We start from the raw sequence: 27,854 nt of genomic DNA on the forward strand, positions 1-27,854 counted from the left end.
GCAGCGCACGCTCATGCACAGTGCAATAAAAATTGTTCTCCGCATGCGCAGAAGCGAAAAACAAGATGGTGCTGCCTATGGCGCTGCCAGGAGAACCAGTTTGGGGGCGTGGCAGGCCCGGGTTGCTGCCGGTTCTAGCAATGCAGGCCACCAAACCACTACCGCTTCGGCCAAACCAGTTCAAACCGGTAGGAACCCACCACTGATACTGAGGCAGCAGCACTCCAGAGTTTCCAGTAGATTTGTCCTAATCTTAATGGATTTGAAAGACTTACCTCAGGACTTTTTCCATGCAACATATGTGCTAGGCCCCCAAATTAGGACTCTTTCTATGCAGTGCTTACATAATAACTCTTATTTTATTTCATCTTTTATTATTCTGTTTTCAGAAACAGTCTCTGCCAAAATGCTAGTGTCCCAGACATATCCTTTTCACATTTTAACATACCGTAACATAAGAATCCTAAATCTGTGTTTTTCAGTTATTCCAGCAATAGACTTCTCAACTTTCATAGCTTGCTTCTAATTCCAGACTCCTTTCTCATATAGATATTTCAAGTTGGACTACTGCAGTCTTTTTGCCTCATACTCCTGATCCTGATCTATTACCCAAAATTCTGATGCTATTGATACCACAAATCGTGTTCTTTGAATAGTTCAAATAGTAGCAACAGTTGCTACATCCAAAGGGTGTGGTAGTTTTTTAAGATACAGACAGCACATGACCCAGGAGAATGCAGACAGATAATCCTAAATTTCTTACAGCAGGATTCCATATGCTTATAGGAAACTAAGTATGCAGGATTGCAGTTTAAGAGCACCAATCCCAGTATTTTAGACATCCACCCAAACCTCCTGCTCCTAAATGTAGATGTCCCTGTTTGTATTCTCTCCCTTCTGCATACAGATCAGTTAGACAACAGTATTTATGGGGTGGGGAGAAGAGAATTTTGTATTCCTTAGTGATGGATCATTATGAGCCAAGCCGTTGCATAGAAACCAAACTGTTGGTACTTAGGCAGTACTGCTATTTATTCTCTCTATGCTAAGCGTACAGCATTTGCAAAGCAGCCATTCTTGGGCGGATGTCTCAGAGAAATTCCAGGTGGAGAAAGTAGCAATGGCAGCAGTACTGTTCCTTTGCAGATCACCTTAGTAACCAAACAAGAGTCCATTCTTCTCAGTCTGTTCAAGGATGCATCAGCCCATCCCTCCCTCCCTCCAGCCGTGTGCCCCCACTTTCAACTGCAGCTGGTGAAGAGATGCTAGTGACCACTCCCCTCTGCCACCAGCCTCAATCAGAGAGCAGTAATGACTTACAGAATGTCCAAGCACATCTGCTAAACCGTGGGGGCACATTTGTCTATAGGAAATTACAAAAAAAAAGCCTGCTGCATCTCACCATTTGTGCTTTTCCAGCGTTGTGAATGGCTGCTCATACAGCAGTCACAGTAGCTGTACCTCTCTCTCTCCTTCCCATAGACCATACCCATAAACTGCCTGCAGAGCGATTAGAATGCTACCATGACATAATTGCAAACACAGAGAAGGGCCCTTTCTACTATCATTCCCCAGCTGAATAAATGGGGAGCCATCCATTTTAGCATGGGCTCTGCCATGCCCCTTCAGATTAATCCCTCTCTAGACAAGTACACCCCATTCTGCTAAACTCTGGGTCTAGATTTGCTCCATTTTTTACCATTTTTCTTTGCTCTGCTTAATTGCCTGAAAGAGGAAACACAGTTTCTGTCCCTTATCCTTCCCTTGACTTGTCTAAAGGGGGGGGGGTCAAAATAATTCTTATTCTTTACAGCCATTTCGGCTACCTGTTTTACATTTTTTGCCTTAAAACCAAAAACATTTTAGCCCAAACATGCTAATGAGGTCAGGTTAGAAATGATTCTACTTTCCCCTGGAAAAAAGAGCAAGCATCCACTCTCGAGGAACAAAACAAGAATGAATGCATAATGAAGATGGCAGGAAACCCGCCAAGAATGCTGACAGCTGGAAAATGACCAAACTGAAATGGCATACTCATGATATCCCTTTCTTTGGAGTGTTACTTGCTCTTTCTAAGCTTCAACGTCCCCTGCTCCCTGAAAGGCTCAATGCCACCAGGCACTAAACAGCTTCGGGTGTGTACCAATGGGACGAAATCAATGGGGAGTTCACATCCGAAGCCTCGCAGGCTCCCCCATACAGCCTGCCTTCCAAAGGAGCGATGACTCCCTTGCTCAAAAACCCCCATAACCTTCACCAGCAAGGCAGATTCCCACAGGAAGGAAGGGGACGGGCTGACTCACCGAGCATCTGGCTGAAGAGCAGCTGCTCCAGGTCGCCCAGCACGGTGACTACCAGTTCGGGATCCACCTTCAGGAAAGCCTTCTCCTCCGGTGCCCCTTTCCCGGCCGGCTGAGTGGCCGTCTGTGGCGGCTGCTGGGGCTGCTTCTGCTGCGCCGTCTTGCCCTTATTGGAGAGGATCTCGTCGTCCGACTTGGGGTCGTCGACACTGCCAGCCTCGGGGGCTTTGCTGAGCGGTTTGACTTCGGCATAAGGTCCCCGCGGGATGCGGCTGGGCTTGCCCAGGTTGGAGGGCAGCGGCGCCAGCGGCGGTTTGTTGCTGGTGGCAGGGGCCAACTTCGCCTGAAAGAGCGAGTGCTCGGACCGGGAGAGGTTCTTGGACATGAGCGAGGGCGCGGGCTTGCCGCCTTTAAGGCTGCGGCCCCCGAACCCTTTGGCCGCCTTGGCCATGTCGTCGCTCCACTTGGGCTCGTAGAGCTGCATCTTCTTCTCGCTGTCGGTCAGGAAGGACAAGTTGGTGAGGGACTTCTGCTTGCGTAGGTTCGAGGCCACCGGCAGGCGAGCCTCCAAGCTGTCCGACTTGAAGACCTTCAGCTCAGCCGTCTTGGGCGCCATCCCGGCCGGGCCTTTGGGGTTGGCGCGCTTCTGCATCATGGCCTTGCTCCCCTCGGACGCCGCCTTCTTGAAGCCCTTCAGTTCCTCTGGCCCTTCCTCGCCGTTCAGCTCCGCGTCCTGCTGCAGACTCCTGACGTGGTGGTTGCCTCCTCCGCCGCTGCTACCGAGCATCTTCTTCCCGCCCGCCGCGAGGAAACCATTTAAAAGCCCAGCTTCTGAAGCACGGAGGGAGAAGAAAGAATGAAAGAAGGGGAGGAACGGGAAGGAGGAAGAAAACGGGTGGGGAGGAAGGCGAAAGAGAGGAAAGACGGGAGGAGGAAGAGGTGGTGGTAGGATAAAACAGAAAAAGAGACACGCTATCAAAGCAGCCGGTGCCACCTTCCCCGCCCCAGCGCGCTCACAGAGGCGCAAGAGCGCACGGCTCCTCCTTTCTCTCCCTCTCCCCTCTCTCTTCCAGCGCCGCCGGAGAGAAGGAAGAGGACTAAGGCACACACGCGCGCGCACACACACACACACACGCACACACACAAAAAGGCCTTTCCTGCCCGCCCGCAAGATGCTCCTGACTGGCTCGGAAGAGAAAGAGAATGGAGTGGGGTGGGGGGCGCAATACGCGCGCGAGGCTATTTTTGGTTCTGCGAAAAGGAGGCGTGGGTAATTGTGCGTGAGGGGGTGTGCGCGTGTGTGTCCATATAGGAATAAGTACGCGTGCGCGCGCACTAACCAGAGCTAGCTGCCTGCGGTAGAAAGGCTTCGCTGCAAGAGGAGGGGGCTCGGCGAATGTTCATCGGGCGTACGCGGTGAACGGGATGTCGTCGGAGAAGCAAGCCCTGCAAAACAGGCTTGTGCCCTGCGGGCATTTAGGGCCTCCTCTGTGTTATCTTCCACCCCTTCCAGTAGCAAAGGGCCCTTTCCAATAAAGAATCTTGGAAACAAGTAAGCTCTGTTTAATGTAACTTAGGCCACCTTCAGAATATCCATTCACCTTACTGGAAACCAATACCTTTCCATATATAGTGTGTTATGGTTCCTTCTCCTCAGCTATATGGAAATTATCAGTTAAGGCTATGAACAGTGGTTTGCAGATATTGTGTGTGCTGAATCAGGTGGCTCATTCATTCATTCATTTAATAATTTATATGTTGCTTTATACTGTCTCGAAGCAGCTACTGTTAAACATTTTATTTAAAAAGGCGATTTAAATGCGGTGATGCTTAAATAAATTCAGAATCAACAAAGAAAATGATTCAAAAGATAAGTAAATGCCAAGCAAAACAAAACCAATGACAGAAAATCAATTAAATCATTTAAGAAAGGGCCAGAAGATACTTCTCCGTGGTCATAAAGTCCATATTCCACTCAGAACAACAATATTCAGAAAAGACTCTCCTGTTGAGCTCAAGGGTTGGCAGATTCCTGCAGAAGGAGAAGATTCATGAAACAACTTGGTTCCATACTGCTAGATGTTAACCGGTAATAAGCAGGACTTTCAGTTGAAAATAGGCCATTGGTTACTGATAATAAAAATAGAAGTCACTACCAGTAATTGTCCAACAAATATTCCACATATAGTAAGAACTGCAGGTGTCCTAGTGACAAAGAAACTGAAATATGAAGTCTACAGTTCAAATCTTGCTCTGTTAGAGAACACAAAAAGTCACTTGGGCAAAGAACCTTCTCCAAAGATAGATAAAGATATTGGTCTCCCTTCTAGATTTCTTGTGAGATGATCCATGTGTAATATTTTGACTGCTCCAAAGGCCTAAATAACTGCCAAGTATTATAAGTAGTTAATGTGAGATCACTTTAAAAGTGATCATAGCAGTATTATTTTAACAATAAAAATGAAGAAATATGATAAAAGTTTATCTCTCAGTGTTTATGGTAGAATACTGCTTTAAAAATATTTCTTTGGTAAAGTCATTGATTTCAATGAAGCACCTTTGTAAATCAATATATTCACAAGTTTGCAATTTTAGTACACACAACTCTTCCAGCAGTACTGACCTAAGGAAAGAACAATTGCAAAAGCTGCAAAATTATAACAACACATACAGTAGTTCTATTGGTTTTCAAGATAATTCCTGTATTTTCAACCATTAACTCTCTTGGATTGACAGAAAAAGAAATACTCAAAGATAGCTATCCATTTTAAGAAAGGAATTCCCTCAGGAATTCTGCTATTAAGTAAACAGCTCAATCTGATGACATAAACCCAGGCAAGACTCAACAGATCAACTTAGATATCTATCAAACAAACAAAAAACTAGGAAAGGAAGTGATCGCTCAGCCCTGAGTCACTGCTGCGGTATTGGTCAACCAAAGCCTGCCCAAAACAACTAACATAACATGAAGTAGGCTTCTTATCTCTGCATGGATAGACAGTGACTTGGGGCTTTTAATGTCTCATCCATGTTACTCATAGGCTCTTCTGGGTTTCATTTCTGCTCTCACTGTTCAGAATATTTTGCATTTGGGACATGCATCCCTTATCAGTCTGAGTAGGAATCCTGAACAGCCACTTTGTACAATCTGTGTAAACTGTTAGGGAGCTATAGTATGAAGTTAATTTTACAGATACACCTTATCTCCTAATATTCCCGTTTTCATTAATTTATCCCAACTCACTAATTGGTGGTTTAACCAGTGTCTCCTTATCCAATGAAATTATCTTCAAAACAAAACTGATATTGGTCTGCTGTACATGGGGGAAAGTGCAGAATCATTACAGATGGGCTTCTGAATATGGTTCTGTAGAGAGCTGATCTGAACTAACTTGAGAGATAAACAAAAATTCACATTTCAAAGAGATGTGTCTAGAGAATACTATAGCAGGAGGAACAAATACAACAGATCAGAAGCAATAAGTACGGGAATAAAAACAAGATTTAGATTACACTAGATAACTTTGTATTTTACATTTGGATATATTGTATGTTAACAGTATATGTGTTAACATGAGTTCTGTTATATATGAGAAAATGGGGTTAAAAATCAAATGTAAGTAAATATTGGGTATATGTACATTTCTATAGATTGAATGTGCTCCTAGGACTAAGACTACAAGTGAAGGTTTAACAGAATATTTCTGTTGTTTCCTTACTGATTCTATAGCACAACTATTATTAAGTGTTGGGAAGAGCTCCAGGATTCATATCACCATCACAGCAATAGCAATAGCACTTAGACTTATACACCATTTCATAGTGCTTTTACAGCCCTCTCTAAACAGTTTACAGAGTCAGCATATCACCCCCACAGTATCCATCCCCATTTTACTGACCTCAGAAGGATGGAAGGCTGTGTCAACCTTGAGTCTGGTGGGATTTGAACTGCTGAACTGCAGCTAGCAGTCAGCTGAAGTAGCCTGCAGTACTGCAGTCTAATCACTGCGCCACCTCAGCTCACCATAACCCTAGCACATATAATATATCATAAGCAAAAAGAAAGTTTGGACAGAAAATATGTAATAAATAAATCAGAACTCTATCCAAAACATAACTTTCCAAAACCCAAACAGAATGAGGGGGCATAAAAGCTGAGAAGAGAGAGTTTGAATACAAAAAATGGGTCATATCTAATCAAAGAAAAAAAAAATCCAGGCTAAAGCTTCCCTATGAAAGATTGGATAAAAATCTTACTAAGTCCTCTACTGTAAACCCACTTTCTCTTCCACCAGGGGTCAATTGAATCACAGCACAACTATTATTAAGTGTTGGGAAGAGCTCCAGGATTCATGTTCTGCATAACATCCCTACCTTTTAGGGATATCAAGGATATAGCTATAATATGAGGGCAATTGGTTAGTTTACAGCCTTCCCCACTAAATGTCCTCTAGAAAAATTAGACTGCAATTCCATTTTCCCCAATGACCACACAGGAAGATGATAGAGACACCTGGCAGGAGAAGGCTGTTACAGTGGTACTAGTCCTATAGAAAAAAAGATAATATTTCAAAATTATTCTTATAGCTGTCATTGTTCAGGCACTGTATAAGAACAGTATCTAAAAGAATCATAGTCTCACTATGAATAAATGAAGATTTATTCATTTTAGCTTTGGAAACAGTGGATTCCACAATAACTTGGACTAAAAGAAAAGTTCTAAAATAATGTGTTTTATGGACTTGAAAGACCAATGAGCTATTAAAGCATCTTTGATAGATTGCTTTAAAATCGTTTAGGCTGTCTGTTCCTGTATCATGATACAAACGTTTACTGTTTTGTCTATTAATTCAACTTCTAAAATATGTGTCCCATCCACACTTACAGTACAAGTTACCACAGCCACACTGTGAATCTACCAATCTTCTCCATTAGACCTACATGCTGTCCACACATAAGGATAAGGTGAAGGTAGATAAGCAAGAGGAATGAAGGAAGAAGTGAGGTGTGTCGAGGAGGGGGAAAACATTTAGTGACCAAAGTTACAATGGCATTGAAAAAAGTGACTGATGACCATTTTTCACACTGAGCGACCATTGCAGCATCCTCATGGTCACGTGATCAAAATTTTGTTTGGCAACAGATTCGTATTTATAATGATTTCAGTGTCCTGGGGTGACCTTTTGACAAAATATAAAATTTTTAATCAACCCCCCCCCCCCCGGTCAATGGTGTCCCTCTTTACCAATCTGAAAATCTGGTCACCTTAGTTATAGGAGTCTTTATTGCCAATGTAAATAAATCATATTGTACAGTGAGTTCATTGATTTTGTGTTATTTTTTTATAATGTTTATTTGTTGTTATTATTTTTATTGTGGTTGGACTGGACTCCAGAAGAGGGAACATTACAAATAAAAAAAAAAACATAATGTTTCAGATTATGTTTTAAAAGTATTTTGAAATTATATCAGTCGCTAAAATAACTTTGTTTTTAAATACAGTAAACTCCAGTAAAATCCCAGTAAACTCATGAGAGAAATGTTGAACTGACCTTCTGTTGTGTATTTACTACATTTTTCTGCATTTGTCCCTTTCAATCACTTCCTTTCCCTTATAGCAAAAGAATGGCTATGCAGCAGCTAATCAGTTTCGCTTCTCTTTTTCTACAGGACCAAGCTAGTTGCACAATAAAGACAGTGTCAGCTTCTCTGTTCTCTGAGGCATTTGTATCTAAGAGTATTTCCCTATCCCTCTTTATTTTTGTATTATTTCACCTTGGAATGGAGTTGGAGGATTGGTAGAGAGAAGTAACTAGCTGAGAAATATGACTCTCCTCATATTAGTTAGATAGTGATTCAGGTTCTTTCTCCATTATGGAGTTTCACCACTGTCTTTGAATCAGCAAAAAAAAACAACCTACATCAGCATGAAATTTGTCATTCCTGCCTTTGTTTCCAGTCACTGCCACCTACCTGAATTGCCTGCAAGTTTTTTTTTTTTTTGCACACCTTGCTGGTGACCTTGGGTGATTTTTAAACAAGAGAGGAAATAATACTTTAACATTAGGTACAGTGGTGGGATTCAGCCAGTTCGCACCTATTCGGGAGAACCGGTTGTTAACTTTCTAAGCAGTTCGGAGAACCGGTTGATGGAAGAAATCTCCTTCTGTTTTTTTCCACTTTACAGGGCTGACCCCTGTAAAGGAAGGCAGGAAGGAAACATTCTGGTGTTGTCTCTAGCCTAATCTTTATTGCCCTGCTTACAGAAACTGCCTCCGGTTAACCCTTATTACATTGTAACAGTTGATGCGAAGCACCCATTGACGTGAATGACATTGAGTTGGCCACACCACCCAGTCACATGACCACCGAGCCACGCCTGCCCAGCTGGTCATTAGGGCAGAAAACCCGTTGTTAAATTATTTGAATCCCACCACTGACTAGGTACAACTTGTTAACACCAACCAGTTTCACTCATGGCCTGGGAACGAGATGAAAATATCATAAGTGCCATCACAGAAAAAAAAATGTTGCCAGGGCATGCTTGTGACACAATTAGTTGTGAGACCTTCAGAAGAGGGACAAAGGATACAAAGTAAGACCTGCACAAAGGATAGCAATATTTTTGGCAATGTTGCTTTGTGCCAACTGTAGGATATATATAGGTAGCACTTTAATTCAATAAGGAAGAATGAGCAACATTCCTGCCTAGAGAAATTCTAGAAATAATTTAGGAGGCCTGTAAAGGTGTCCTCATGTCTACTTTTCTTTTACCCCAAGTCCTAAAAAAGAATCTTTTATTGGATTTTTTTCATGCCTGAAGCAATTTAATTTAATTTATTAAATTTATATGCTGCCTGACACTCAGCAACTCTAAATGCAATGTCTCATCTTGATCTCAAATACTATCTCTAGGGCAGAGCAGGGCATAAAATGTCTGTTCTCGATTAATACTTGTCTGTGTGTGTGAAGGTATTTGATGCCAGCTTTTTCTGAACTGTGAAATATAGTAACAAGATACGTGCAATTTAGCTTTTCTTTTTAAGAGTCCTTCAGAAGCACTTAACACCGAACTTTTTTACTCGGCAAATCAGAACAGAATGCTCTGCTTGTCCTATAGATTAGAAGGTTTTCAGTTTCCTTTTTGAAGTCACTCCAATAAAGTGACAATAAAGGCCAGGGACAAAATTTTAAGTGTTCAGAAAAAGAATACAGGCTGGGGGAGAGGAGAGAAAAAGAGATGATTTTGCTTTTAAATCCCCCAAAGTGTGTTTCACTTCTTCCCACACCTGTTTAAATCCAGTAGATTTCATGCAAGCTATAATGTAAGAAACAGATAGTGGATTATTCCTTTCTCCAAAAGTTCACACAGCAAAGTGTAAGGCTTTGGCTCCATTAACACACAAATACACAACCCAACAATGGAAGTGGAGAACATCCTTTATCCAGGAGCGAAAATAATTTTAGGCCAATAAATCCATAAAGGCACTCTTACATACACAATGCAAAACAAAAATGCTTCATAAATTTGCATGATCACTGAAGACTACAATTGTTGGACATTTTAGAATATTGGGGGCAACATAATATAAAAGAAGCTGTATTGGTTATCTTATAGAGAAGGCCTCTGGCAACTTGAACTGGGCTTTCTTATTCAAGCTTTTGGTAAATGTGAATTTTGGAAAGAAATTGCACAGTTCACAGAAAGCACAAATAATTGTTAATAGAGATCTAACAAAACCCCATGAGATACGAAAAGAAAAAGACAGACGTGCCTCTCCCCTCTCTTGTTTATTTTAGCCTTTAAAATATTGCAATGAGGTAAGAGATAAGATGAAACAATTGTGGGAATAAAGATTTAAAAGATAACTGGTAGTCCTCATGACTATAATTGAGCCCACAATTTCAATTGTAAGCCATGACAGTCATTAAACACGTCACCACTTGACTACATCCAATTTTATGATCTTTTTTACCAAGGTAGTTAAGAGTGGTCATTAAGTGAACACTGCAGTCATTAAGTAAACAATGAGGTCATTAAATGAACCTATTGTTCACCACGGGGTGGGTATTTTTTTTTTTTTTTTTTGCTGGAAACTAGTTTCTGGCAAAATGTCCTAAATGCCCTAATTTGCAGTCTGCAAGATGTAACAAATGTGCACAAATGCTGAGCACCCAAAATGCAGCCACATGGCCATAGGTGACGAGGAAGCAGAGGTGAGTGGTCTTTTTCAGGACCTTTTGTTGGAGTTGGAGTTTATTCAATTTGTAGGCCGCCCTATTCCCCAAAGGGACTCAGGGTGGCTGAACAAAAGCCAAGGGAAGGGGAACAATTACAAAAAAGTAAGACAAAACAATCAGACGATACAGATGATTTAAAAGCACAGCAGACACAGCAAATTCAAGTAGGGGGGGGAACTCACCCCCAGGCTTGCTGGGACAGCCAGGTCTTCACGGCCGTCCAGAAGGCCCGAAGGGTGGCGAGGTTCCGAATCTCCATGGGGAGCTCGTTCCAAAGGGCCGGAGCAGCCACAGAGAAGGCCCTCCTCCGAGTGGTCGCCAGCCGACATTGGCCAGCAGATGGAATACAGAGGAGGCCTAATCTGTGGGATCTAATGGGTCTGTGGGAGGTAATCGGCAGAAGGCGATCTCTCAAGTACCCAGGTCCAATACCATGTAGGGCGCTATATGTAATGACTAGCACCTTGAAGCGTATCCAGAGACCAATAGGTAGCCAGTGCAGCTTGCGGAGGATAGGTGTAACGTGGGTGTACCGAGGTGCACCCACGATCGCTCGCGCGGCTGCATTCTGGACCAGCTGAAGTCTCCAAACACTCTTCAAGGGCTGCCCCATATAGAGCGCATTGCAGTAGTCCAGTCTTGAGGTCACAAGGGCATGAGTGACTGTTGTAAGATCCTCCCGGTTCAGGTAGGGATGCAATTGGTGCACCAGGCGAACCTGGGCAAATGCCCCCCTGGTCACAGTCGACAAATGGTGATCTAAAGTCAGCTGTGCGTCCAGGAGGACTCCCAAATTGCGAACCCTGTCTGAGGGGCATATAATTTCACACCCCAGCCTGAGAGATGGAATACTTAGCCAATTTGTGGGAGGAAAAAACACAAGCCACTCGGTCTTGTCAGGATTGAGAGCCAGCCTATTCACCCTCATTCAGACCCTCACATCCTCCAGGCACTGGCACATCACGTCAACTGCTTCACTGAGCTGGCATGGGGCGGACAGATACAATTGAGTATCATCCGCGTATTGGTGGTATCTTATCCCGTGCCGTCGGATGATCTCTCCCAGCGGCTTCATGTAAATGTTGAACAGGAGGGGGGACAGGACCGACCCCTGAGGCACCCCATAATTAAGGGGTGGAGGTAGGAGAACCACCGAAAAACGGTGCCTCCCACCCCCACCTCTCGTAATCGCTGCAGAAGGATACCATGGTCGATGGTATCGAAGGCCGCTGAGAGGTCCAGGAGAACCAGAATGGAGGCACGGCCCCCATCTCTGGCTGTCCAGAGGTCATTGGTCAGTCCGACCAAAGCAGTTTCCGTGCTGCAGCCAGGCCTGAAACCGGATTGGAAGGCGTCTAGATAATCGGTTCCTCCAAGGACCAACGGAGCTGAGAGGCCACCACTTTCTCAACAACCTTCCCAACAAAGGGGAGGTTGGAGACTGGACGATAGTTATTTAAAATGGCTGGATCCAACGGCCGGACAGTCTCTTCAGTAGGGGTCTCACCACTGCCTCCTTTAAAGGGGGGGAAAGGACCCTTCCCGGAGAGACGCGGTCACTATCGCTTGGATCCAGCCCCGTGTCACTTCCCTGCTGTTCGCGACCATCCAGGAGGGACACGGGTCCAGTACACAAGTGGAGGCACTCACTGCTCCGATGGCCTTGTCCACTTCCTCAGGGGTAACAGACTGAAAATCAATCCAACGATGTCGCTCAAGACCCTCCCCCGGTACCTCGGCTGGCTCTGCGCAATTGGAGTCCAGGTTTGCCCGAAGCCGAGCCACTTTATCCGCGAGAAATTGACCGAACTCCTCAGCCTTACCTTGTAAGGGAGTGCCTGTATCCTTCCCTTTAAGGAGGGAATGGGCTATCCTAAACAAGGTGGCTGGGCGTGACTCAGCGGAAGCTATCAGAGCAGCAATATGAGTTCTTTTTGACGTCTGGATTGCCTGGAAGTAGGCTCTGATGCAGGATTTTAATAAGGCTCGGTCTCACACGGACTTACTGGATCTCCAGCGGCACTCTAGGCGTCTTTTTTGGCGCTCCATCTCCCGGAGTTCCTCAGTAAACCAAGGAGCCCTCCTGGATCCACTGCTGTGGATCGGCCATAAAGGCGCAATCCGGTTAAGGACCCATGCCTCCGCCAAGTTCCAAGCAGCGACCAGAGTCCCGACCGAATCGCAGGCGAGAGTATCAGGTATAACACCAAGCGCTGTCTGAAAGCCCATAGGGTCCATGAGGCGCCTGGGGTGGAACCACCTAATCGGTTCCTCCTCCCTACAGTGGGGGATTGGCTCCCGAAAGTCAAGACTCAGTAGGCAGTGGTCCGACCACGACAGGGACAAGATCTCAATGTCCCTCAGACCAAGATCACAACTCCACTGCTCCGAGAGAAATACAAGGTCAAGTGTGTGACCCGCCGAGTGAGTCGGATCCCAAATTACTTGGGTCAAGCCAATGGCTGTCATGGAAGCCATGAACTTCTGTGCCCCATCAGAGTGCTCGCCGAGCGAAGGCAAGTTGAAATCCCCCAGCACCATAAGCCTGGGGAACTCAACTGCCAGCTCGGCTACTGACTCGAGGAGCGAGGGGAGGGCTGCTGCAACACTGTTGGGAGGCAGGTACATTAGCAGCATGCCCACTTGACCTCCAGGGTCCAACCTCACCAGCAAGGACTCACACCCGATAAGCTCCGGAGCAGGGGTCCTACGAGCAACTAAAGACTCTCGAATAACAACGGCCACTCCCCCACCCCTTCTCTGGAGTCGTGGCTGGTGAAGCACCTGAAAACTTTCTGGGCACATCTCGGTGAGGGGAACTCCTCCCTCTGGGCCCAGCCAGGTTTCAGTAATACATGCCAGGTCTGCCCCCTCATCTAAAATTAAGTCCTGGACAAGGGGAGCCTTGTAAACCACTGACCTGGCATTTAGCAACAGCAGCCTGAGACCAGGGCCCTGACTACTCACGCCATCTGGCCTTGGAGTGGGACTGGTAGGGCCAGAAGGAAGGATCTCTGTAACATAGCGAACCCTCCTTCCCTGGTAATGGCTCGCCCTAAAGTCCCCGCCATATCTTCCCCTCCCAGTTAAGATTGTAATGCTCCGGCCCACTCCCGTGTCCATAGGGCCCCCACCCTCCCCTTCAGCGATCGACATGCCTGGCAAGCCCTTCGAACCATACATTCTAAGGCTGGGGGTTAAACCGGGCCCCCCTAACACTTCTGCTGACCACTCAGTGTAGGAGGTACCCGGTTATGGTCCCAGCCTTCTCAGACATGCACACTCATACAAACAGACACTCCCCCACAACAATTTAAAAACACAAATACAACTATATAATAAAAAGTGGGTACATACATACAACACAGTCATACCCCAAGCACTCACCATACGTTAAAATGTACGGAGCACTGTGATAGTGCGTTAGCAAACAATGATATAAAAATGGAGAGAGAACTGCTCCGTTCCTCTCTCTCCTCTATGTCCTGGAGAGACGTCCTCGGCCACCAAATCAAAAGTCAGTAGTGTACAAGGAAGCCGTATGTAGGCAAGGGTAAGATGTAAGAGTCTAGTGTTCATAAGTAGCAACCGTTCAGTCTCACCCTTCCAAAGAAGGTCAGCGGGCCATTTGCATAAAAGTCTCCTTCCTGAGGCTGAGTAAGGGCCCCAATCTGGGGGGCCAAAGTCTGGAACTGGCCTGAGCCACTCTAGTAGAGGAGGAGGAGAGCGCTGTTTTTTTCGAAACCCAGTCCTCGCCGCTATGGCCGTCATCCTCTATTGCTCCTAATCCCAACCCAACCCCAGCCCTACTCCTAAACCTAATCACTAATCTAATCTAATCTAACGCTAACCTACACCCTAATCCACATAACCCAACACCACCCTAATTTAATCCTACATTAGCCCAGCCCTAGCCCAGCTCTAACTCCACCTCAGGTCCCGACCCTAGCCGTACTTCCTGCCACTATCAATCCCTTCTGCACCCCCGGGTGCAACCAACCGCTGCCCTTGTAACTATTTCTAAATATCTAACTATAACTACTTATACCTATAACTAACTATATCTAACTATATCTATCTTACCTAAATCTATAACTAACCAGAGCAATGGCAGGCAGCAGGCGGGAGGGGGAGAGCAGATGTTACAGGCAGGACATCAGGCCCAGGTCAAGGCAGAGGAGAGTCAAAGTGGCTAGGGAGATGGCAAAAGGCTTCCTAATGGCTAGGGCGGGAGGCAAAGGAGCAATGTCCGGAGGAGGCTACGATGACATGGGCCTCAGAATCAGGGACGCAGAATTATGCTGCTCAGGGCGCCATCCTCTTCTCCACCCGAGCAACCATACCAGTCAGGCAAAACTGCCAGGTCTTTTCCCAGGGGACCATAGGAGCAAGGCAGCAGGCAGCAAGGCGAGCAGAAATAGAACCGGGGGGGGGGGCGTCTGGGGCAGCTACGGCGGCGGCAAACACAGCCAGCCGTCCGATCCACCACTCCGCGATCTCAGCACAGTTTCCGACGACCCCCTTCTTCAAAGTTGAAATTGAATCCCTCAGGGCTCACCACGCCGTTCGGCTCAATCAGGCTGGCCAGGGGGAAGGAAGCGCCGCAGATGTAAAATCACTGTGATTCAGCAGTACGGCGCCGCCATCTTCCCTTCACACCGCAATCGCCAATTTCAGGCTGCCGCTGTTCCGCTGCTCGGGAGACGGCCGCCGGGAGCTACCAGATGAAAGCCAGGTCTTGCCCGATTCCTGGGATCAAGCTCCACCGGGGGAGTTTGCGATAGATGTGAAAGGACTCCGGAGACTCTCAGGATCTTCTATCTTTGGCACTGGCTTCTATAGAGCGAGAAGCCAGGCAGCCATCCGAGTCCCGCACATGCGCAGGAGAGAGTAACTGAAGATACGCTCAGTGACTTGTTGTAAGTCAAGAACAACTGTATCAAAGTAAGGGCTCTTGAGATGATCTGGTATTAGCTTTGAAAGATCCTTTAAAGAGAATTGAAACTATAGGCAACTGAAAGAACTTGATAGTATTCACAGCTTTCAAGTTTAATAAACAGAAGGTGAAGATTTTAACCCCCCAAAAATGAAAATGCTATATCAAATAGAGTTGATGAATAAAACAGATTTTAAGATAGAGAATATGGTATAATCATGAACTATATGTCATTTCAAAATAAGTATGCTAAGACATGGAATGTGTTTTAAAAGACATGTTAAGATGAAGGAAACTACAACTGCCATTGCTGGGGAGAATTCCTGTGCTAAATATGGACATCTTGCCTTGGACTTCTGTTCGGTTCTGTTCTGTTCTATTCTAGCCATGGTGGCTCAGTGGTTAGAATGCAGTACTGCAGGCTACTTCTGCTGTCTGCCGGTTGACTCAGCCTTCCATCCTTCTGAGGTTGGTAAAATGAGGACCCAGATTGTTCGGGGAAATGTGCTGACTCTGTAAATCACTTAGAGAGGGTTGTAAAAAGCACTGTGAAGAGGTATATAAATCTAAGTGTTATTCCTATTGCTATTGCTATCACTATTCTATTCTATTTCTATTGTATTCTACTTTATTCTTATTTTATTTTATATTTATACTTTTATATTTATTTTTATACCACCCATGCAGTGGTGGGTTCTGGGTCCCATCACAACCGGTACGGGACAGGGCTGGGCATCCACCTTGGGCACATAATTGCACACGCATGCGCATCTACCACCCTGACATGCTCCAGCTGCTCAGCGGAAGTTGTGCAGGCGCCGTACGCTGCATGCATGTGCGCAAATGGCCCAGTTGACTTAAATAAGGTAAGGAATGTGGGCAGGTGGGTGGGCCCTCCAAAACACCATTCCAGTATGGTAGCCACTACTCCCAGCTGCCACCGGTACCCACCACCGCACCCATATCCTATACAACAGTGGTTCTCATCCTTCCGAATGCCGCGACCCTATGATGCAGTTCCTCATGTTGTGGTGACCCCCCCAACCATCAAATTGGTGTCTTGGTTCCTAAGATCATCAAAAATATGTGTTTTCCAATGGTCTTAGGCGATCCCTGTGAAAGGGTCATTCGACCCCCAAAGGGGTCCCAACCCACAAGTTGAGAACCACTGCTATACAAGATGACTGGAATAGTTATGTTTTTTATTTTAGACAACACCTCTTTTGATAACAGATGCACCATTTAAACAGTTGTAAAAGAATAGATCTAAAGTTGTGTGGCAGGGGAGAAAACATGAATTAAATATAATGTGTTAGAAAATGCAAAGTAAAGAGTACAGTGCGTCTATCTGATTTGAAATTTTATTTTGCAGCATGTTGTTTGGTTTGGATGTAGGAATGGTTGCTTCTAAGAAATAGAAGGCTCTCAGAGTTAGAAAGATACTACTTGAGATTTGGGTGACATGGATAATTGTGGTAAAATGCTAAAATCTTTGGTTTATAATATACAGATCGAACAATGGAATAATCACTATTTGCAGATGCTGCAATTTTCTTGGCAAACACTGAAGATTTTGAAGACAGAGTAAAGGACTATCATTCATTAGATGGCAGGGAATAGTATTTAGAACAGAGATATATACTGTAAAAATAAACTTTTCTACACTTTATTTTCTTGTCCAATAAGTATGACAGTATACAGCATGGAAATTGTTGGTAGTCCCACCTTGGGTTCCCCTACTCCCTCTGAAATATGGATTCAATCTTTATTTTATTGAGATGTCTGTATATTAAACACTTCCATACGTCCACTATTAGCATCCAATTATACAATGTTGGAGGCAGGGATACATGTAATGCAATGTCATGGAAGGATAAACCGTATGTAATACTTAGAGAAATGTGAAATAGGAAAGCTGCTTTAATGCTGTTTTGAAACAAGATTGACTTTGCAAGCAAGGAAACAGATAGGCAGGCTGGCAGGTAAGGATTGAAGGAAGAAGCTGTTTATGTCTTAATTAGTATGTCACAATTCCATGCAATATTTTGAACAGAAATTCGTTTGCACAAAAAGTATCTTAATGATTTTCTATTTTGTAACTTTTGCACTTAGGCTGCTTAAAACTTCACAAGCAATATCAGGTCTAATATTGATTAGTAACCTTGATCTAAATGGCAAGATAATTGATTTAAATGACATGGCTGCAGAAAGTAAACTTATTTGGCTGTTTTAGCTATTTTGGTTAACAGACCTGGTCTAACGTAGTATGAGGCAGACACAGATTCAGATTCAATGAGTCACAAAACAAACAAGAAAACTCAGCTAAATATGTTTTTCTCAAGCAGCCTCAAAATTCCTGCTCAACTTTTTGTCTAGGCACCTGAGAATGATGAATGCATTTATGAGTCACTGGGGTGACACTGAGGTCTAATGGTCAGTAATCTGCAGGAACTGAAAGTTCACTGTAGATTCACCCTGCTGACAGACATTCCCTGATACTTGGTCACTGAGAATTTCCTACAATGTATGACGGTGCTTTTGGTTTTGTTTCTAATTGACCCGATAGTGTTGCTATCACTTTCTTCCAACCTTATACCCTCTAAAAGTTTTAGACTATACATGCCATCATTCCCAGGCAGCAAAGTTTGTGTTAGTTGGAGGTGATCAATGAGGGCAGTTGCTGCAGATAAAGGGATCGGTAGAGTCCTTAATGCTCTTCAAAGTCAGGGAGCAACCCTGATCTATTCTCTTCTATTGTTATAATGGGATCTGTAGATTAATCCATATGGAGAAACCAGGTTGTCAATGGAAGATCTAGGATAGGACTGTTACACTCCTGGCCCATGGGCCGGATGCATCACATGCTGGCCATGCCCATGCCCAGTTTACTGAAGGGGGGGGGAAAGTCTCCATAAGTCACGTGATGCTGCCGTGATGACCTGAGTTTGATACTCCTGATCTAGGAAGTGTCAGGGTCTGTTGCAGCTGCTGCTGCTCTTAGGAGAGCGCATCTGATCCCTGGTGACATAATATAGGGACCCAGCTATGGATGGAAGTTAAGGGGTTTCCTAAAGCAGGGACTGCAGGAGAAAGGATGGTCACAAAATAACACCACTAGATGGTGCACTGATAGAATGTTTAGGGCAGATACATTTTACTGATATATAAATGTTGTTAATAAATATATATTTTTCTAAACATTGAGAGCAAATCATGTCCCTGATTTTCAGTGATAAAGTACAGCATGACCTTGGGATCTCTTCCAGCTGCCTAAAAAGTGGATGGGGCCACTTGCTGTCCAGCTTCAAAACAATTACTTATAGCTATAGCCCATGGATAGTATGTGAGCCCCTCTCCTTTTTAAGCAGCTGCAGGAGCCTCCCTGTCATCTTCCACTTTTCCAAAAGCATTGTTCTTTACGTGAAGATTCTCAAAACATTTATTTGAGTGTAATCAGGACTGAATTCAGTAAACATGCTGCTCAGTTACGAGATAATTTTAAGAAATCTGTCCATTGCTACTCCTGGATTGAAGCCAATAAGCGATGGATAAATGGCACACCACCCACCTGAGGCTAACTGCCTGAACCAGCCTTCTCTGCCCCTTTCCCAGTTAAAGGACAGGAACCTATCTGTATGCTTTTCCTTTATCTAAATCAAACTAAGGGAAGTGGGCTTTGATTACAGTCCCCCCCCCCTCTCTTCACTAATTATTCTTCCTGTGGGAGGGGGTAATTAGCTTTATCTGGTGACCTCACAAAGGATGCCATGGCAACGGACAGGATATATCACATTAGAGAGCATTAGCATGTAGAATGGAGAAGAAAAAGAGGGGTGATGGAAAAGAACAGGCAGAAAATTGCTTTAGGCAGAGAATTCAAGCATCCACTTTTCCAAATCACAGCAGAGCCAACAGGACAGTATTCCATAACTAAATGTACCCCAGATGTTTTAGACAACCACTATCATAATTCCCAGCTGGACACTTCATTGGGGGGTAACAAGAATCACAGTCCAACACATCTGGAGAATATGATAAGATTCTCATATAACACTACAAAGAATTTGGGAAAGAATAAATAAGTAGGCTGCCAATGTTTTATAACGTATTACATATAACTTCCAAATACATATATTGTGAATTGTCCTTGCAGCTGGAGACTATGAGAATTTCCACTTTAGCCGATCTAAAGAGCATGTGCCTGGTAAAGTTGGCTTAAACACTGTTCTTGGTCAGTCTAAAACACCAACCTACCAACCAGGAGTGAGAATAAAGACAATCAATTTAGATGAGGCATTTTAATTATATATAATTGAATCACTGACATATATCTTAATTTTTAAATGACTTAAATCTGCAAGTGGAAGTTCTTCATTAGCTGTTGACCTCATCAGAGAGACCCCAGGTTTTGCAAGGGTATGTTATGCAATTAAATTGCCAAATTAAGCAACAAGCCACGAGAAACATTTCACATTACTATCCATGGCAAATGCAAACAGCTCTAGCAGTATATTGGGGAAAAAATAGCTTCTTGGGGAATTGGGGCATTGATGAAAATGTATTGCAATATTATTGTGCAAATATCCCTCCTTGCATATGTATGTGCGATATTGCAAAAAGTATGGAAGTAGGTCAAAAAAGGTGATCACATGACCCTGGGACACTGCAACTGTCATAAATACATGCCAGTTGCCAAGCATCTGAATTTTATTGGCATTACCATGGGAATGCATCAACAGTGGTAAGTGTGAAAACGGTTATAATTTTTTTTCCAGTGCCATTCTAACTTTGAATGGTCACTAAAGAAATGGTTGTAAGTCAAGGACTACCTATATATCATTAATTTTGCATATATTGCAAAATTAATTTTGCAAAATAATGATTAGGATCATCCAAGCAAAGATTAGACATCCAGATAGAAAGGTAGACACCAGATGGTTTTAGTAAAGATCAAGGAACAAGAATCATTACTGCTATTATGGATAATTGAGAAAACCAAAGAATGCGTAAAAAGCCAATATGCATCATGCATTGTGTAAAGAGCTTTGATTGTATCACTGATGTCAAAGTGTGAATGTCCTTAGGAAAATGTGAATCCCTGAACATTTCATTGCACTCTTGAGAAATTCATACAGAACCTATCGTCTGGATGGAACATGGTGAAATAGACTGGCTCCAGTTTAGCAAAGGAATGAAAACAATTCCTAGAGAATTTAACCCGTTTGCTGAATATGAAGTATATTGAGGGGAGCTAGATTGAAAGGCGATGAGAGTAGTTTTAAATTGGAAGAAGAAACATCAATATTCTTCATTATGTTAATGAACCTATTATAATAGTGGAAAATAGAAATGGTCAGGAAAATCTAGCTATGAAAATCAAAAACCACAGTGAAAAATTTTAAATGCAGAGAAAACCAAAATAATGATAACAGGTAAAGCAATTAATTTCCAAATTGACAATGAATATACTTTTAGGATCAATCACCAGCATTAAAGAAACCAGCAGCCAAGAAATATAACTATGGATTTGTAAGACAATAATGATGGCTCTGGAAAAGATATTTGAATGCTGTTACCTGTCTATACCCATGATGGTGAAACTGTGGCACGTGTGCCAGAGGTGGCATGCAGCGTCCTCTCTGAAGGCACACAAGCTGTCACCCCAGTTCAGCTCCGCTGCACATGTGCATGTGCATGCACCTCCCACTAGCCAGTTGGTTCTCGGGTCTCTGCCATGCATGCATGGGGGATGGGGCACATGTGAGGGGTTGAATGTGCATGCACAGGGGCGTGCAGGGGGTCATGCTTGCATGCATGAGTCAGGGCATGTGCAGGGAGGGTCGCGTGCACATGCACCGGGGATATGGCTAGGGCACTATGTGGGGGTTCATGCGTACATGCATGGGGGCAGGGGGCATGCACTTTGGGGGTTGGGGCATGTGCGCGTGCTTTAGGCACTCGGAACGGAAAAAGTTAGCCATCACCCGTCTATACTGCCAAAAAAACAGAAATGTGGAAGTAGTGATTTTCCTGTATCACTATAGGGAAGTGAAAATTAGACTCTGAAGAAACAGGATCAAAAGAGTATTGATGGTTTTGAGCTTTGAGTTGGATAAAACACCTAACAATACTATGAGTAGCCAAGAAAACAAACAAATGAATCATAAACAAATCAATACAGAGTTTTCATTCAAGATACAATTGACCAGGTTGAAATTACCACATTTTGCGTACATTATGCAAAGATAAGCTCCCTTGAAAAATCTGTAATACTGGGAAAGGTAGAATGAAAGAGAAAAGGATCAAAGGAGCAGCAAGATGGATGCATCTGATTACTATACCATTCTCCAATGGTATACCATTGGAGAATCTGAAGAACTATACTGCAGAGAGATCACACTGGCCTAGCCACATGGCTGATAAAACAAGCACTGATTTGACAGTACCCAATTAATCATTCAGTTGTTTACCATTAAACATATGATGTCTCTTTCACCCATTCAAACTCCTGGACCAGGTCACAGAGTTTATGGGGTTTATATTGGGGAAATTTATGATAGCCTAGACAATTTTGAACATCCAAAGCCTCACCTTTGATTTTAAGTAAAAAAGATTTTAAAAAATAAAAATAAAAACTCTTATACATAACACAATAGGCATGAATCGCCAATACAACCAAAAAGATCTAATTTGCTTCAAGTCCTGATTGAATGAAAAGATATAGCTATATCTGAACACTCTATATATCGATTGAAGTTTAAAGATGGAGGAAAGCGAAATTCTTAAAAGAGAATGCAGAATAGTTTTCATATTTTTTTGTTGCTATAACCCATAATCAAGGAATTCTTGCAGGGCTTTTAAACCAGAGTGAACATATTTGCCAGCCATGAAAATGGAATTAGTTTAGAGCAACAATCTTTCTTGCAGATTGTTGTGGGATTTGTCATTCATTTCCAACCTATAAGGAAGCAGAACTAAAATCAGAACTCCCTATCATATTTGTAATGAATATGCCCTTCCTCATATAACCTTCACAAATTAAGAAACTTCTGTAAAAAGGTACAGTAATTGCGCACACAAAAATTATGTACCATGTTTTCCCAAAAATAAGAGGGAAATTAACCCTCCAAATAAGCACTTGGAGTTATTTCCTGGGAGGTCTTATTATTTTTGAGGTGCAGGAGGCGGCAAGGGTGGTCACCTCATGGCTGCTTCTGTGTTGCAATATTTTCAGGAAGTGCTTATTTTTGGGGGATGGCTTATTTTAGCGCATGCACTCAAAAGCCCAATTGGGCTTATTATCCAGGGAGGTCTTATTTTCAGGGATATGGGGTAGATATATAAGTATTCCACTTGCAAGCATGCAGTTAAATAGCAAAAACAGCAACACACTTATCTTTTTATTTAGAAATTTCCTTTCTCATCATTGTACATATACTATAGAATACATGACAATATATAATAGAATAAAATGCTGCCCCAAATCATACCAGCTGAAAGTAAATTTAGGACTTCCTATAAACATTTATATGTTTATACATGCTAACCTAAGTCATAGAATGAAAATAGCACTCAAAAACAGCTAATGGATGCTATAAAGTGAAAATTATCCATAATCATCTCTTTTTATTCTCTGTCATACATGCTCACTGATTTTATATTCTTTTCACATCCCTCTATCTTTTCTTCAGAGCCAGCTCCTTTGCTACCTTGGCAACAGCCATCCCAACAGCCAGCCATCAATTTGAAACAGAAACAAAGAATAAGAAAAACAGAAGTTGGATGAATTTACAAAACAAAATTACACAAGGGGATTTATTTCTGTTACTTAATTATTGTGATAAAGAATAAGGCAACTCAATTTTCTTCTTTCCTACTTTTGTCCCTTAACACTCATCCCTATATCAATGGTTGAGATAAGTGACATGTAGCCTACAAACACATCTGAGATGGATGAAATGCTTGTGAATTTCTTCTGTTTATTTAAAAATGTCTTTAAGAGTATAAATATGGATTCAGCCATTAGTCTGATAGGGGCAGAGTAAAATATCTGTGTAGATGGGGAACATCAGGCATCAGCTTCTAGGAAGAACAGGGTTTTATTTCTCAATTATCTTTGTGTCATGGTGCATCTGCCACTGAGCTCAACTAATATGTTTCACTTTTATTACAAATCCCAGGCTCATTCGCATTTTAAAAAAAAATTCCTTAAAATGGACTTCAAAGGGATGGTGGCAAAAGAAAGCAGAATTATGCAGTCTATGAGTAAAGATAATTGAAAGTTAAACAATTAGAGGACAAACCACACTGCTATATGCTTGCCATTTGGAGTTGAGGCTTGCTTTCAGTCCCAATTTCCTGGTGAGACACAACTTGAGGAGAGGACCTGGCCTTCTCTCAAGAAATCAGTGAAATCTGTTTCCCCTATTTCATTTGGGCAACATTTCATGGGAAATATTCCTACAAAATGAGCATGTATGTTTACAGAGGGAAAATAGTTATAGTGTAAGCATTAAAAGATCTCACTCTGAACTCCAGTCAAATATTGTAGCAATGGGACTTGGTGAATGGCTTAAATGGGATGGTCTCAAGCCCCCTTTAAAACCAATGGCTGTATTTGTGCAATATGTTTAACTTGGTTACTGAGTAAACATAAATTGCCTTAAACATAAAACTTGGACTGATGTTCATACAAAAGTTTTTGCCACTAAAACAATAACAACAGCCATAATAACAGAATCACAGATTTGGAAGGAACCTTGAGTGTCTTCTAGTCCAACCCCTTGCTCAATCATTTCTGACAAATGGTTGTCTATTCTCTTCTTAAAAACCTCCACTGTTGGAGCACCCACAACCTCTAGAGGCAAGTTCTTCCACTGATTAATTATTCTGTCTGGAAATTTCTCCTTAGTTCTAGGTTGGTTCTCTGCTTGGTTAATTTCCATCCAATTTTCCAGATTTTACATGTTGTATGTAGTCATTGGTTGGGTTTTTTTTAATTCACCTGATTAAGCATCTCATCCAAGCCCAGCTATGCCACACAATTGTAAGACTGCTGTAACCAGCAGAAGGACTGCTTGACCAATTAAACCAGCAAACATGCCTGGCCTTGTAGGTAAAACAATAGTCGCACCCCTTTCCTTTACCACAAGGATGGGCAATGGATAACCTGATCTTATTGATTCTTGTTTGCTGCCTACCTTTGGTGAGAGTGGCAGCTATATAAACATGATTGATAAATAAATAAATCTTTATATACTAAAAATACTTCCAGGAAGAAACTCCACCCTTTTGCTTTGCCCTGACCTCAATAACTTCCCTTTTATTTACTTACCATTATTTCCTGCTTTTATTCTAAGGAGCAAAATACTCCTATAAAATAAAGCAAAATACATGGATTTTCCTTTATTGCATCCTCCAGCAATCCTATGGGCTTGGCTGATCCCATCCTCTTTACTTCCACCCACCGAGCCTTTCTTCCAAGTGTAACGCCTGGCAAACTATACTCTATCGTTGCTTGGATTCAAAACAGTTGCTCAGTCCTACCTTAGTATCAAGTCTTCCAACCAAAAAGAAGCCCAAAATACCTGCATAGTTCTGCATAATTATAAATATAACTACACAAAAAAGTTTAAGACATCATACGCAAGGATCTTATATGTTCAGAGGTGTAAGTAGCCCACAGAATGGATTTTCCATTATGGTTTTTAGAGAGGAATAAATTATTTTCACACACACACACACACACACACACACAATTTTTTAAAAAAGAAAAATAGTTACTACACAACATGGACTTATTTAAGATATTCTTTTTCATGTAATTTATATATTTCAATAAAATAAGAAACCCATATTAATATCTAGAACCTATTCAGATAAACATTCAGAATTATTACATATAGGTATGTAATATCTATTACATATTGGGGCACACACAGATACATGGTTATGCTTTGGTGCTGATTTTAAACAGCAAAACATCTGCAACAGTTGCTGGTTCTTTCCATACATCACATTTTCCCAAAGTGATATCTACTAAGGGATTCAATATATGCTCATTGTATGTGTGTGTGTATAATATGTAATCATATGATTATATATAATATATATTCTCATATGATTTTATTTATGATTCCACATTCACAAAACTAAAGATAAACAAAAGACCACACTTGATACAACATGATACTTATATTTTCATATATTTTCATATATTCATATATTCTTAGAACCTTAAGCCTCTAAGAATTCTAGAGTTGAAGTCCACCTATTTTAAACTTGCCATGGATGAGAAACACTGCTTTAAGGTACCAAAGTCTTTGATGCCCAAAGTAATTCAATTATAGGCAAAGTATTGGAGTAGTGTGAATCTTCTTTTCTTGTCAATTTCTAAGTCTCCTCTCCTCCTTGAAACCTTGTAATGTGAAGAAGTTAGCAATGTCTAAACACTTTTGAGAATCTAAAAGCTGTCTCTAAAAGTATCCCCCGTTATTATGTATGTTTGGGTTATAGAGTCTAGATGGAAAACAAAGAGCCATGCAGAAATCCATATTATTTGCAAACAACACAGTCAATTTTAAATGCTTGGGAATGGAACTACATTACCACCATTGGACAAGGAATCAGCTGCTCCAGTCCTTGCCAAGTTCCTAAATGGGAAGGGAGAGGCACATATTTCATACTTCTCCCTCCAGCAGCTGAAGCAATGAGGACTGGGAACTAGTTCCCATACCAAATCAGTATTCACCCATCCTTCCAGCTTGGTCATGCTAGATAATATTTCACTCACAGGGCCAAGCAGAGACTATTGCATAACCAGGTGCTACAATTTCCAGCCATAGTAAATTAAACAGCAGGAATCTATAATAAAGGCTGCAGTAGAGACGTGGCACTGAACCCCAGATTTCTATTCTCCCAGGAAGGTTACAGTCCAGAACAGCTGTTCCCAGCTGAGCCTAGGCTCATAGGGATCGTATGTCCTCATGAGAGTGGGGGAAAAAACAAATTTGACACAATGCAATACTCCCACATTGATCAGATTGTCTTGCAATAGGGAAGATTTGGATTCTTTCCCTTCCAGGGCAGTCTCTTATTTTTAAGAACCGTAGGGAACTTATTGCTTGAAGGCCAAATGCAAGAAAATTATGATAGAATTGATGTCTGAATAGGTCAAATTTCTCAATATGTTAGGAATGGCCTATTTTGCATGGAGCAATGGGGAGAGCGGTGTTACTGGGATAACTCATTCTCTATTAAAGGGGAATTAATTTTCAATCCTCTTACCAGATAACTCTTGTCAAAAGCATCATTACCTTTGCCTTAGGAAACCTCATCCTTCCCTCCCTTCCAAGACAAATTTATCTATTCAACTTCAACTACAGCCAATGATAGATTGCTTTGTTGCCAAAGCCTGGCAGGAATTCAGAAAGTAGATGGAAAGACAATCAACCATTTCCCCCCCCAAAATTAATAACAAACAAAATATTGAAACTAAAACAAGTGAATGTCCTATTTCTGAATAGGTATATTCAGCAAAACCTTCTACCACAATTATAATCATGTTACTAGAAATACTTGGATCACGTGTGTTGGTCACATCTTCTTTGCATTTAAGTGGATAGACATGAAGTACAGCATTCTAAATCACATGGAGAGTCTATGCATAGGTTCTTCCCTCAAAAGCTATTCTCCTCCACCTTATGGAAGCTAGTGGCAGAGACACAATGGCAACGGTATGGAAGATTCCCCTTTCTGCCTTTTTCAACTCTGCAAATACATGCTGGTTGCTAAGCACCCAATTTTTGATCATGTGACCATGGAGATGCTGCAACCATCATAAGTGCAAATGCCAGGCATAAGTCACTTTTTTCAGCCCCATACTATAACTTATTTATCAATGGGTATAAGTCAAGGACAACCTGTAACTGCTAAGAATCTTCAATGCTTAGGATCTGCAAAATAGTGCATTAATCCAATCACCGGCCTCTGCATTTTACATGCTACTTGATCAGAAGTTCATCCTCTCACACAACTGACAAAACTGTCTAGAATAAATTTATATTCTAGGATTTAATTTATGTGGAACAATAAAATGGCAGACTGTGGCCTAGAAAATATGTATCCAAAAATATGCCCATTTTTCTTTATGATTATCCATAGCCTCTCTTGGCCCATTTGGTTCTGTAATCAACTTCATTGCTTCCCATTGTTTCACAATCTATTCTCTACTCAATTTCTATTTTTCTGATTCATTTTCATGTGTCATGTTTCTACACAGCTTTTCAACTGTGCATTGGCTGCTTGAGGGATGGAGCACAGGTTGTACCTTGTTCAGGCACACAATCCTTGAGAAGCTTTGGAAAAGGTAAACTTCT

General features: G+C 42.4%; 1 protein-coding gene across 5 annotated transcripts in view; it reads right to left on the reverse strand.

Annotated features, from left to right (window-relative positions):
• The window catches only part of NAV1 (neuron navigator 1), a 264,428-nt gene that overhangs the window by 175,003 nt on the left and 61,571 nt on the right, over window positions 1-27,854 (reverse strand). The window contains exon 4 of one of the 5 annotated variants that reach the window (XM_087720219.1): window positions 2,304-3,131. The exons of 3 other annotated variants lie outside the window; for them this stretch is intronic. In XM_087720219.1, coding sequence (XP_087576345.1) covers window positions 2,304-3,131 — 828 coding nt within the window. Of the gene's footprint in view, window positions 1-2,303; window positions 3,343-27,854 lie in introns of those variants that run through there. One more of the 5 variants, XM_087720217.1, reaches the window with a different exon arrangement.

The sequence above is a fragment of the Thamnophis sirtalis genome, unplaced genomic scaffold, assembly GCF_051295495.1.
Source record: "Thamnophis sirtalis isolate CommonGarterSnake01/CBP01778 unplaced genomic scaffold, rThaSir2_p1.2 scaffold_7, whole genome shotgun sequence".
NCBI classification, from domain to species: domain Eukaryota; kingdom Metazoa; phylum Chordata; class Lepidosauria; order Squamata; family Natricidae; genus Thamnophis; species Thamnophis sirtalis.